Here is a 13,643-nt window from a genome sequence, read left to right on the forward strand (position 1 = left end):
GCAGTGCACAGCTCTGGTAACTTGCAGTTAAGTAAAAAAGAAAAAAGTAATCTAGAAAGTAGAAGGATCTTTATGTTTTCAAGATAACAATCAAAAGCTTTTATAATTTTTTGTAGAGTTTTCTTATGTTTCTGGCATAGCCTCTCCCCTATCTGAAGACTGCTTTTAACGTAGACAATAATTCTGTGACCACCATGCTAGGGCAGTGTAAGCTAATCTTACCGTAAAGTGCATATAAGTGTAAAAATCTATATACATCAGATTTTTATATATATTTATGTATTTAAAGGCTTTCTGCTCTGTGCATTCCCTCATACTTACTAAGAAGTTTACTTACCCAACAGCTTTTCTATTAATTAGGGCAGGTATGAACCCCTTATCTCACCTTCTCATTTCATCACTGTAACCATTTACTACTCTGTCTCTTAAACTGTTTGAAATCAGTAGCTGGTTCAATACCTACTAGGAGGGGGGTGGAGCAAACAAAGAGATAAACTAATACACAAAAGTACCTACTTAAGAAATCATGTTAAAATTTTGTATCTTATTTTTATGTAAAAGAATTGGACATCTTTTCTTTCATGTTCAGGTCCGAGAGGGGGATATGAAAGAGTTGGATCTCTCTGTTATCAATGCGGTTGATCTGGATGTTCCTCAAGACCGTTTGGTATTTGAGGTTGTGCAGAGGCCCTTGTATGGGTTCCTTATTAATGGAGTTCATGGCAATGATATTCTGCACTATAAACAGTTAATTAACCATGACCACCACAGCCATGTGTTGCTTGTTCATGACTTTTCCATGGAGCTACTGAAGAACGGTATGTGCGCATTCTTCTGACACTGGTCTTTCTTTCCTTTGAAGGGGCAAGGTGGCACAGTAAGGAATCTTCACCACTTATTTATTCACCTGCCTTGTATGTATTTCCAAGACAGTGTTTAGGAACAGAAGTTAACCTAATTAATGCTAATGTTGTCTGTTGATTTTAGGAACTGTCAATAAAATCACCGTGAGAGTCCTACATGTTAGAAAGTGTAGTAATATGACTAGGGAGGCCATCTGCCCTGAAGAAATAAAGGAAATATTATGACTTATCAGCAAACAGGTCTCAAAATGTTTGACAGCACCTAGAACAGAGACAGAGTGATTTAAAAACACATTAACTGATCATGGGATTAAATATTGCTCTAAATGATTACAGAATCATAGAATTATAGAACAGTTTGGGTTGGATCATCTAGTCCAACCCTCCTGCCATGGGCAGGGGCACCTTTCTCTACATCAGGTTGCTCAAAGCCCCATCCAACCTGGCCTTGAACACTTCCAGGGATGAGGCATCCACAGCTTCTCTGTGTCTCACCACCCTTGTTATAAAACATATTTTCCTTATGTCCAGTCTAAACCTACCCCCTCTCAGTTTAAAACCCTTGCCCCTCTTACTGTCACTACAGGCTTTGGTAAAAAGTCTCTCTCTATCTTTCCTATAAGGCTCCTTTATATATTGAAAGGCTGCAGTATATACCTTCGTCATAACTCCACATACCTAAAGGTAAAGGTATGAACTGGGGCTATATAGCTTAGCATGACCAGTTAACTAGCTTTGAAACAACAAAGCTCTTCCAAGTATCTGTAATCAAAAAGTGTATTTAACAGTGCAAAGAATATGGTGGATTCTTTCAGACTGTGGCCATTTAATGAAACATGGGATGTATCATTATAAAGAGGGACACGTATTTAATCCTTCCACTCAGGTTACAGTTCAGCCCTCAAAACCTGAGGAAAGATTTCTTCTCTCTGCCTGTCTAATACAAACCTTCAGAAATATCATGTCCCCACCCCAAATTCCTGAGCCTTCCCAAGTCTTATTTTTGACTCTTTTGCAATTGTTTGGCTTTTCTCTTTTCCTGTCAACAATGGTGACCAAGCCACCTACAGCCCAGATCTTCCGATTGTCCATTGTCACAGTCACAAGGCCAGCTACTCTCCCCAGGGCTTGTTTAAAGCTCCCTGAGGATTATTTAAGACACAGAAGAGTGTTGCCTGATAGTCTCACCCTTTCTGTGGTCCCTGTTAAAATGGATTGGAATGAGGGGAGGAGAAACAAAGTGGCTTTTTCAGGCTGAGAAACTCTTTTGTGAAGTGACTTAATCAGGTCGGTCTGGTGTCTTTGAGTCAATAGTATGTTGTTAGATTAATGAACAGCAGTGGCTTGCCAAGCTCATCTTCTGGTATGCTGTGACCAGGGCATATGTAGAGGGGTTAAGGAAGGAGGGTGGTGGAAGCAGAGTGAAACGATGTGAGAGATTTTTGCAGGAGTCAGATTTATTTGTTCTTTCCATTTGTCTTCCTCCCTCCCTCCCTCTCTCTCTTCCTCTTCTCCCTGCTCACCCTGCATAGGAATGAAGCTGATGTACTTGCATGACAATTCGGAAAACCTCACTGACAGCTTTAAAATCCAGCTATCAGATGGGAAACATAAAGTCCTCAGAACCATTTCAGTAAAGGTCATCCCGGTTAATGATGAGAAACCACTGCTGAGCAAGTAAGACACATGTTCCTGTCTCTGACAGAGGGATGAGTTCAGACAAAATGATACAAAAGTGATAAAACAGTAAGTCAGTGACTGATGGGGATGATGCCATAACTAGTCACAGACTGTCAATGCAGATGTTTCCATGTGGGTCTCTATCAGCCAGTTTAACGAATAAAGAATTTAGTGAAAGAAGGACATACTTTAATACTGCTCAATATTAAAAGAATAGAGGAAAAAAAAAAAAAAGCAGGGTAGCATGCTTGTTTTGTCTTTTGCAACTAACTTTAAGATGTTTGCCAGAGAGTCCTGATCTTTGCACATCTCTGCTGGCCACTGACCATGATGGTATGGACTGCAGCTACTCAACTTTCCCCTTCCCTGGGGCAACCGCCTGTCTAAACATGTCTCTGAAAGCAGCTCTGAATTTTGGCATAAGAGAATCCACAAAGCTGATGCCTCCTTGCACCATGAGGGAAAGCCTGTCAGTTTAATGATTCTCTTCTTTTCTATTACAAAACTATATTTTTCACCCATAATTCAGCTTCTAAAAAGGTACATGATAACTTCCTTTCCAGTTCAAAACTAGGACTCATAAATGAATTAAAGGGTCAGAAATTGGCTGGCTGACCATTTGCAGATAGCTAGCTGGCTGCAAGAGAGCCAAACCTCTGGGACATTTTAACAAAGGGCTGATCCCTTGGGATCCCCATTTTTTAGCTGATGACCTGCCACATGGATTACCAGGGCTTCTGTCCTCCTGGCTGCTTTCCAGCCCTGGACAGGCAGATGGGGAGCTCAGGACCTGAAGGCTTTGGGGGTATAGCTCTGAACCTCTAAAGCTGGCATTTCAGAAATGACTTGCAGCCTGTTAAGCAGGCTGCCACTAAAGTGTGAATTTCTGATCCCTTGGGATATTTGGCCTACCTTCTGATCAGACCTCCATTTCCCATGGCGAAGAATGCTGAATGTTTTTTATACCATATAGAGCTTCCTGCATTAATAAATGTTAGTTTTAATAGTTGAAAGTTTATCGAGGACCACATAATGCTAACAAGAAAGTCCATATCTTGCTAGAATAAAGGTTATAGTGTTTGTATTCATATCATGTACTGATAATTACCTTTTTTTTCCTCACATGGTAAAGATTGATATGTTGTTTTCCACCCTTTCTTTGTGAAGAAAAGTGATGGACTTCAAGAAGCCAAGTGTTTTTAGCTTTGCCCAGCTCTGTCCAGAAACTTGCTGCTTTGTCTGGTGATGTTAGATCTCAGCATTTGCCATTCCTGTGGTGAACGGTAGCACATAGTGAGGCATCTACTTGCAAAACAGCTGTTTCATTGTAAGAAGTTACTCCTTCTTGCCTGCTACTCTTCCACTGACATGCAGTATGCTCCCAGTGGTTAAGCAGTAGTGCTCTAAGGAAACATGTTCTGTTTGGCATTGAAGTGGTTTAGCTGCCACAGTCACCACATCTTTGCTGTGGAGTAGGAACTCCTTTATGATACTGTGGTGTTTTACAGATGAACATTTGACAATACCTGTAAGCTTTTTCTCATCTTTTGATCTAGGGGCACCTTTCCAGCCCAGGGAATTTCAGCTCTCATCTCTGTTAGCTATGGTCAACAGACTGATGAATCTGGGATGGGACATTTTTGGCTGGCAAACAGTGGCTTTTATTCACAGTGATTGCCAAAAACTCAATCTGTCACCTCTTGGATTGCATCCTGTAGCAAGGGGTGCCCTAGGGGAATGTAGGCCTCATGAGGGTACTTCCAGGGGGTACTACATTCCCCTTGAAAGCTTCTTCTCAAGATGAGACTTGTGAGTGCTACAAGGACTTAATCAACTAACTGCTATGCAGAAAAATGAGTTGGGATTAGACAGCATTCAGGGTGTAGCTAAACATGTTTATCTTCACTTTTTTTTTTTTTAATCTTCTCTTCCTCGCTCATACAGTCTTTGGGTCAGACACCTGGTCTTTCTGTTTGCATAGTCCCAGCATGTTTATTGCTGGTATGAACAAATCATTAAAGCTGCTTGATCTTCATTAATATGACTTCATATACTTTGTCATATCAGTCCATTTTCGTTGCTTCTCATTTTGCCAAACAGGACATTTCTATGCCTCATATCCACATCAGTTTGAATATGAATCTTCAGCAAAAAACCCTCTGCTCTTTCTGAGAATAATAAATGTATTCCAAAATCACTAAGTAACTCTGACAACTCCTTCTCTGGAAACCTCAGCTGCCACTCTGCTTTGGAGCAGCCAGTTGCAGCTTGGCAAAGGAAGGAGCAGTTATATGAAGAATGTGTCTTTAGAATTCTTGTAAAAATTGATCTTTATTTGGCCTTTGAAATAGCACGGCTTGCACATGCTTAGTTGTGTCCAGCCAGAGCTTAGCTGCCCAAATGCCTAAGGAGTCTGTCCTTCTCCAACCTGCCCCATGGCCCCTGGGCAGATTAGCTTGAGGAGGTCCCATCCCTGTGGTGACTGAATATGCTGAATCCCCTCCAACCTCCTTGAAACTTTTGTATAGTCTAATAATACTGTTAGGGTGCTACATTGCAAAAATGTAAAATAGCCAATAGCAAAACAATAAAGCAGGGTGCAGAAGCAAACTGGAGGATGGCTGCTCGCTGAGAACAGAAACAGAGCAGGTATGATCCAAGAATCATCCTGGAGAAAAACTGCATGAATTTCAGACTATGTGGGATTTTTTCCCTAAGAGCTGCAGCAAATTTTATTTCTTGCTAGTGATGCCATTTCTGCCAAAGAATAGGTGGCTTTAACCTACTTTTTGAATCAAGAACCCAGGAGAATTCTGCAGTGGGGAGCACAGAGAAGTCAGATAGGTCTTTGTAGTGTCTCTTAAAGATCAAAGTGAGCAGGGACAGACTATTTGAGAGACTGTCTTTTCTCTAATAAACAATGAATTCATTAGAGCCAGTATTGCTACGCTATGGTTTATAGTAGTAGTAACATACAATACAGCCTGTTTGATTACATTGTCCTCTTATAAATTGTATGAGGGTAAGTGGAATAGGGCCCAGGGAAAGAAGGCAGATGTGGTAAATCTCAGGTTGTAGGTATCTACTTTGTTGTTTTTCACCATTGTAAGAAGAAGCTGGCCTACCCTGTTTGCTTTTTTTTTTTTTTTTTTTTTGGTTTTTTGAACTGAAATAGGCACTCTCCTTTCATTCTTTCTGCAGTTGTAATTTCTGTCAGCATCTGGGTAATCCATATTCCTGGCAGAGTAATTACATGTTGGAAAGGTTACTTTTCTTTTATTGCATAAATACATGACTCTAATTTTTGCAGGAAGGATGATATAGACGTGAACATGGGTGAAACTCGAATAATTTCTGGTGCTGTTCTGTCAGCAGAAGATAAAGATACCCCTAGGGAAAGAATTTACTACTTATTTGAAACACTTCCAGAAAACGGTCAGCTTCAGCTCAAGGTTAGTCTTTGTACTTCAACAAAAAGCAGGCATGCAAAGAACTCTGTTATTTTAGGGTAGAATGAAGTTCATCTTCCTTTTCTCCCAAATGTCTGTCATGTTTTGAAGTAGACAGCTGTGGCCAGTTCGATTGTTGGAAGAACGTTTGAACCAAACAATGATGCTGTCCTAGAGACTTTGACAGTAAAGGCCAGATCCTCAGATGGAGGACAGGGAGGGTGAGAAGCATGGCAGATACCTCAGGTGATAATGGAGAGATATGCTCAGAGAGTCAGCCCATGCAGGGGGACAGCCAAGTGTTGAAGCTGGGATGGGTTGGGGGGAAGGTCCTTAATCAAAAAAAGTGACTAGTGAGCCATTGCAATTATTTCAGGGTTCAGAAGGAATGGAGAGAGTGTGAAAAAGTGAGCAATAAATCATTAGTTAGAAGAAAAGTATGTGGGGAAGGAAGGGAAAAAAGGAAGAACATGTAAAGGACATAGCAAAAGGAAAGGCAGAAATAAGATTAGGAATGGAAGGAAAGATGGCCATCTGTTAACCAAAGGTAAGCCACAGGAACAAGCATAGAAAAAATGCCTCTTTTTAATGGCATGCATATATAACAGAAAAAAAATCCAGTTTCTGAGACATGTGAGTCTGGAAAGTATTTTGATGTGGGATCCCTCCAAGGATCTGTGGATCACCCGAGGGGACTTGTGAATTAAAGGTGTCTCACACACCGGGGTGAGGAAGTGTTGGAGTCTGGAGTTGTTTGAACATGTAGGGTGCCTGCATGTATTTGAGCTCTCTGTTCTTGATAACCTTTGCTCCAAAGCTACTGACACTGTTACTGCAGGCTAAATGTCAAACACACAGATCTCCAATACAGAGTACTATGTTATCTTCAGAAAAGCAGGAAATTGTATTGGGCAATTCACATCTTGCATGAGAGGACTTCTGGGGCTTTAAATTTCTGAGCTTCCCTGAAATTCTCTGTGGGTTCATTCCTGATATCCCTTTAGGTATTTTTTTTTTGTTAGAACCAAGAGCAGCTTTGTGAAATTAAGAAGTAGAAAACATAATCTGGGTCAGGAACTATCTAATTTTCACCTTGTTGGTGTCTCATTGAGAAGTGTGCAGAAATTTATTTCCTGGAGTAAAAATGGCTACATTCCACTTACTCCATTTTATTTATGATCACTGTATCTTCTCCACCCTTAGAGCTGTTTGGAAACAACTCCAGCTATTTTCTTCCCTTCAAAACATGAAGGAAAGGGTCTATAGCTCAGAAGGGAAGTCAGGTAGCTGCCACTAACAGTCTGCATAACCTGCTAAGAAACACAGTTAACGGGAGGATTCATGGGAGACTATCTGTTTAATGAAGCATGCCTGCTCTTTCCAGTTAGACCAAGGATGGATGACTCTCCAAACTGGAATGAAGTGCACTCAGGAAGAACTGGATATGAACCTTGTGAGATATGTCCATACAGGAGCTACAGGGTCCAAGAACCAAGACAGCTTCAAGTTTTATCTGTGGGATGGGTACAACAGATCCCCAGCTGTGGACTTCTACATAAATATCAAGGACACGGAAAAGGGTAAAGATCTGCCAGACCTGATGTTTTACAGTGTCAGTTTCTGAAATAAAGATGATCTGAGTGCATGTCCTCCTGATCCTTCCCTGAGAACTACATAAGCCCTTGGCAAGTCTCCTCGCAGATCCCAAAAGTCTGTCTGCTTGGATTTCACTGCTGACCAGAGCCCTGATATTCCCATTGGTGAAGAAGGGGTCCTGGGATTTTAAAAGGCTCTGCCTGCAGCAATGCCTTGCACCTTGCCTCCCAGGACTCCCAGCTACTTCCAAATGGAGTAGCAAATATCCTTCTTAAACTAGTTTTATGTCTGACTAAATCAAAGCACAGAAAAACATCAAGGATGCAATAAGGTAGGCAAAATATTGTTCAAGAACAGCTCTGTCTCCCAGGTTTATGCTCTTAGTCTCACTATCTCTCTCCTTTTATTGCATCCCTACCAGAAACCGAAATTATACCAAGTTAACCTACACTGCTAAGATAGAAGCAAGGGTCAGAGAGTTGTGCTGTCTCCATCCTTGACAGTATTCCCTGATTGGATAAAGCCCTGAGCAATCTGGTTATGGCTGATCTCATGATTCACCCTGCTTTGAGCAGAAGGTTGGACTAGAGATATCCTGAAGTCCCTTCCAGCCTGAATTTCCCTGTAATCCTACAGTCCTATGATTTCTCTACTGGTGATGGCTTGTGTGTGGCTAAATAATGCATAAGAGATCAATTTACAATTCACCATGACTATTTCAGTGTTGTTTTATCTACCCTGCAGGAGACATTGCTGTTTTCTTAAAACCTCTTAGAGTGCCAAAAGGGGGTCGGGGCTACATTACAACTGATGTCCTCCTTGCACTGGATGGTACTGACAAACCAGAGGAGCTCCTCTGTGTGATAACTTCCCCACCCCAGTATGGACAAATAGAATACATCAGCTATCCGGGTATCCCCATTACAAGCTTCAGTCAAATGGATGTAGCAAGACAGATAGTCTGCTATGTTCACAACACAAAGGCAGCTGTTTCTGAAGATACATTCAGGTAAGGCATAACACCCCACTCCCTAAACTTTTCCCCTTGAATGTTCTTTTTGATATTTAAAAAAACCCACAATACAACAGAAACAAAACTGAAACCCAGACAAATTATTAAAAAGAGGTGAAAGCTCTGTGGGTATTCTCAATATTTATATAGCAAAGATATTTCTACACATAGTTGTGACTGCTTTGGTAAAAAATGCATTTTCTAATGGATGCTGAAACTGTAGCCAGAACCACATTCACTCAATAATACTAGCTTCAATATTATTATAGCACCCAAATATACACAGCTGTTAAGATTTAAGAGAGGGAGAAGGACTGAGAACATGCTTTATGGAATTTTCCTGTGGTTTCTTGCTGCAACTGGATGTGGTAAAAGTGGCCCATACAGGTATTAAATAACTGCTTTCTTTTTTATTCTTATTTATCATATTCATTCGATTCCAGGCTTTTTGAATCCATAAGTAGTTCTTCAACATACTGAAAACCATTCCACTTATCTATTCTGGCATCACAATGGCTCAGAAATTCATGTAGACAATTAGATTTTTGGGGTAGACCTGGTTACCTATAAGCCCAGTTCAGCAGCCTAGTGATAAATATCACTAGGTTTAGTTTCATCTGTTTCTGCACCTTCCCCTTACACCAGCTTAGACTAGCTGCACTCCTAAAGCGAGTATTTCCTTGTTTTGTTCTTAAATGAACCTTCCTTAGTTACAGAGTGGAATGATGTAATGAGCTATAACCAGGTAAAGTCAGAGTAGAGGTTTTATTGTTCAAGTCTCGGGGACATTTTTGTAAAAGATCAAATTCAGGGGAAAAAAAAAGCTCAGAAATAAGAAGTTTCTAAAGGAGGAATGCTTACTTCTTGCTAGCATTGGCAACCCCCCCTGAAAACAGTTTTTGACACAAAACGGACTTTCTATAAAATTCAAATCTTCCACACAAAATTAAAAACATATTGTTTTTTTTCATTTGTGATTAAGAAAAATGAAAGATTCATCTCCTAAGAGTTGCCATTCAGAAAAGACTCCTTTTTACACTCTTTTTTGAATAGATTCCTGATCTGAATGGCATTTTCCATGATGCATGATGAAGATTCAAGAACATGTTGTGTCATCCAGTTTGAGAGCTTTTTTGCAGGGAAGTCAAGCAAGTGGGGCATGAAGACATCCAATAAACTTCCCTGTAACACCAGGGCAGCTCAGGTGACATTATCTAGACTTAAGGCAAAAGTAATTTTGTGACTTTCCTCAGTTGAAACATTTTAAACTATTCCTTCCAATAAACTAAATGTGGTGGAAATTCTAGTTAGGAGATTTCTCTAATCCACTTCTGGTCATAGCAGAAAAAGTGAACAAATATTCTCTGGCTTTGTGTTTCTTGATTGTGAAACAATATGACCAAAACTAGAATTAGCTTAGACAAGTAATGTTGCAGTAATGCCAGCCCTAGGTCAGGCAGCGTAGGAGTGGCTTGCATCACTATGATTTCTGTCCCACGCTAATTAAAGCAGGCCAAACAATTCTGAGGAAACTGTACATGTAGATAAACCCAATATCTTCTGTTTAGACCAATGGCTAAGAACCAAACTAGGAAGTCAGCCTTATAAAAGTAAGGTTATGATGCTTTAATAAATACTGATATTCAATAACTATTTTAGTCACAATAATTGACGTTCCTTGATGTTATCATTTGGAAAAGAATTTTATTTTGTTTAGGCATATAAATATTGTGGCAGGATATTATTCTTATTAAAACAAGGAATGGTTACATTAATTATATGGGTAATTATGGGGGGAGTTAACTGATCAGATTTTTACTTTCCACTGAAGTACTTCCTTCAGACATAAATTTGCCTGTATTGTTTGGTGCTGCTGGCCTGGAAGAAAGATTTGGCAGTGCTTATTTGGACAGATGACTTCAAGTGATTAGCAACCTGACATCAGATGCTGGCAGCAGGATACTAAAAGAACATGCTAATGTCCTCCATTTTGACACGCTGGCTCGATTTTGTAATGAGCTGGCACTATTTATGATTCCATTTTTATCTTTTAAATGCCATGACAGATGGTAGGTCCTACAGCCAACTCTGTTGCCATCAAACTGCAGAAAGCATGAAATGTTGGTAATGGTGAAATCAAACCATGCAACATGTCCTCCTAACTGTGCCTGAGAGTTGTCCCCTAAATTTCATCAGAGTGAGGAGAATACTGGCTGTTCTCCATTTCTGAGGAAAAGATGAAGCAGCCATAAACCAGAAACAAACAACCAAAATCTCCCAAGGTGCAGAAAAAAGGACATGTTGGACACAGGCAGCTTCATCACCTGTGAAATCAAGTGGCATACCACATTTGCATTGTAAATTTCAGTCTGATGTAAATAACCACGAGGTTTGCTCCTATCTGGTATTCTGTAAAGACTGAATGAATCTTCAGTTTAATGAACTGAATTATCTAATACTTTCACTTAAATATTGTTTGAGACATCATCCAAATGATTTTACAGCCATCAAAAGAACCAGAGGAAACTCTCTTCCACTGCAATCCTCCACACATTTTGAGATGGTTAAGGTCTTGCCTGAACATCTTTTGCCCTTTTTTTCCTTAGCATAGTATTGATCATCATTATTCTAGTTCTGTATTTGATTTCAGCTAGATTACTAATAGCACAACTCTTTTACCATTGGTACAATAGCATTAGGTCAGTGCAGACAGATGTCTCTAGGTTCCCAGCTGGGAATACCATCCTCAGTAAACATATTTTTAACAGCTATATAGTCCCTGGTTTGCCTACACTCATTCCCATCTGTTTCATGGCATACTGCCAGTTTACAAGTTGATCAAGCCCTAATCATCCAGCACTGGTGAAGGCAGTGAGGAGCTTTGGATGGGCAGTCTTTGTGACACAGTAAACTACTCCATGACCTACTGAAGGTCACTCATATTCCAGGCACACAACGGTATGCCAGGTCCTGACACTGTAATTATTTAAATACTTCTTTGAGGTCTGCAGTCAAGAGAGCGAAAGGAGACAGGAAATCTAAATGTCAACCAGTCCCATTTCACTTATGCGTGGCAGCAGCATGCTAGATGGAAAGCAGCCAGCTAGGCTGGCCCTCATATTGTCTGAAACAACTGACCCATGATACTGTTCCATACAAAATCAACTAAATAACTGTAACTGTATGTACATCTAAAGTGCTGGGATTTGGAGGGTGGGGGAAAAAGGAAAGTCAGGGAATGTGAACAGTCTACCACAAGCAAATTTCTTTGCAAAGCAGACCCTGTTCTGACTCAGGCAGAACAAACCTGGGTGGAAACCACCCTTGAAGATGCTTTTGAATGTACTATGCAGCATAACCACAGAAACTTCCTTAGAAAGAGAGGTAACTCTTGAGTACTGTATGGTGATGGGACATAAAGGCTCAAGAGACGTTTTCAAAGGAATTTTTACTTTGATATACTCTCAAAAGTCTTTGTTACAAGCATAATGTGCGATGTAAGAGCTTTCAGAAAAAATACTGAAGTAATAATCTTGACAATGAAAGTAGAATGAATTTTGAAGACTAAAAGATTGGTTTTCTCTATCTGATAATAAATTTCTGCAGACCATACTGTCACTCGTATGGCAAAGGCCCATACTCAGCTGGCAGGGTTCTGTTATGGTTTAACCCTAGCCAGCAGCTAAGCACCACTCCTTCACTTGCTTACTCCTCCCCAGTGGGATGGGGAGAGAATCAGAAGAATACAAGTAAGAAAACTCATGGGCTGAGATAAAGACAGTTTAATATGTAAAGTAAAAGCTGTGCATACTGGCAAAGCAAAACGAGGAATTCATTCACACTCCCCATGGGCGGGCAGGTGCTCAGCCATGCCAGGAAAGCCGGGCTCCATCACGCGTAATGGTTACTTGGGAAGACAAACACTGTAACTCTGAACATCTCCCCCTTCCTTCTTCTTCCCCCAGATTTATATGCTGAGCACGGCACAGTACAGTATGGAATGTCCCTCTGGTCAGTGGGGCCCAGCTGTCCTGGCTGTGTCCCCTCCCAGCTCCTTGTGCCCCCCAGCCTCCTCGCTGGTGGGGTGGGGTAAAGGCCTGGGCACTGGGTAAGCCCTGCTCAGTGACAGTGGCAACATCTCTGCATTGTCAGCGCTGTTTTCAGCACAAATCCAAAGCACAGCATCATACTAGCTACTGTGAAGAAAATTAACTCTACCCCAGCCACAACCAGCACAGCTTCCAACAGATTTTCTCTTCAGCCATGGGCACCCTTTTCTTTCTCTTGTTTAGGAAAGGAAAATTAACTATAGAGCATAATCAAATCATGATTATATTTATCATGAGTATATTTAAAGAAACGTTACTGTCTGAGAGAGGAATATAAGAAACTATGCTGCTAGTATATACGAATTCCCAGCATGGAATAAGAACTTTGCAGGTCTGAGCTTTTGATAAATACAGGGTACATACATCTACATTTCAGAAATTACCCTAGCAACTTGTATAGTTCTGCCCAATATCTCCCACAGAATCTTAGTATTTCAGTGAAACTTTACTTGAGAAACATGAGCCAGTTCCCCTGAGTACACAGAAATTTACAGACACAGTTAGTGCCTAAAAAACATGTAAAGTGAAATGAGGATGGATCTTTTTCCAGCTTGTTTCTTCAGTTTTGGGGCTATTGGCTACAAAAGGCTTGTAACAGTGAACAGAAAAAAAAGTATTGTCCAGGAAGATCATGCACTTCACACATCTCTTTCTGTAAGTTATGGGCAAGGCCAGCATTTTCACTGGCAGTTGCCACTGCCACGTAACCAAGTGAAGATAATGTATTTATGTATGTATGTATGCATGCCAGAGGGTGCAGTAATGCCCCCAGCCAGCCCACCATTTTAGATCTCCATCTGTATCTGAGCTAAAAGGTTAGATCAGCTCTGTTATTACTGCTGAGACTGATGGATACATCCTCAAAGCCATTCCTCTGGCACCTACCCAGATTCCTGCAGAAGCACTACAACTCTTGCCATATACCTGGCCATCA

General features: G+C 40.7%; 1 protein-coding gene across 1 annotated transcript in view; it reads left to right on the forward strand.

Moving 5' to 3' along the window:
- The window catches only part of FREM1 (FRAS1 related extracellular matrix 1), a 75,084-nt gene that overhangs the window by 36,274 nt on the left and 25,167 nt on the right, over positions 1 to 13,643 (forward strand). Inside the window, exons 20-24 of the mRNA XM_055791575.1 lie at positions 590 to 818; positions 2,396 to 2,540; positions 5,854 to 5,995; positions 7,377 to 7,572; positions 8,333 to 8,597. Of these exons, the coding sequence (XP_055647550.1) occupies positions 590 to 818; positions 2,396 to 2,540; positions 5,854 to 5,995; positions 7,377 to 7,572; positions 8,333 to 8,597 (977 nt within the window). The remainder of the gene's footprint in view (positions 1 to 589; positions 819 to 2,395; positions 2,541 to 5,853; positions 5,996 to 7,376; positions 7,573 to 8,332; positions 8,598 to 13,643) is intronic.

This window comes from Falco peregrinus, chromosome Z (assembly GCF_023634155.1).
Source record: "Falco peregrinus isolate bFalPer1 chromosome Z, bFalPer1.pri, whole genome shotgun sequence".
Classification (NCBI taxonomy): Eukaryota; Metazoa; Chordata; class Aves; order Falconiformes; family Falconidae; genus Falco; species Falco peregrinus.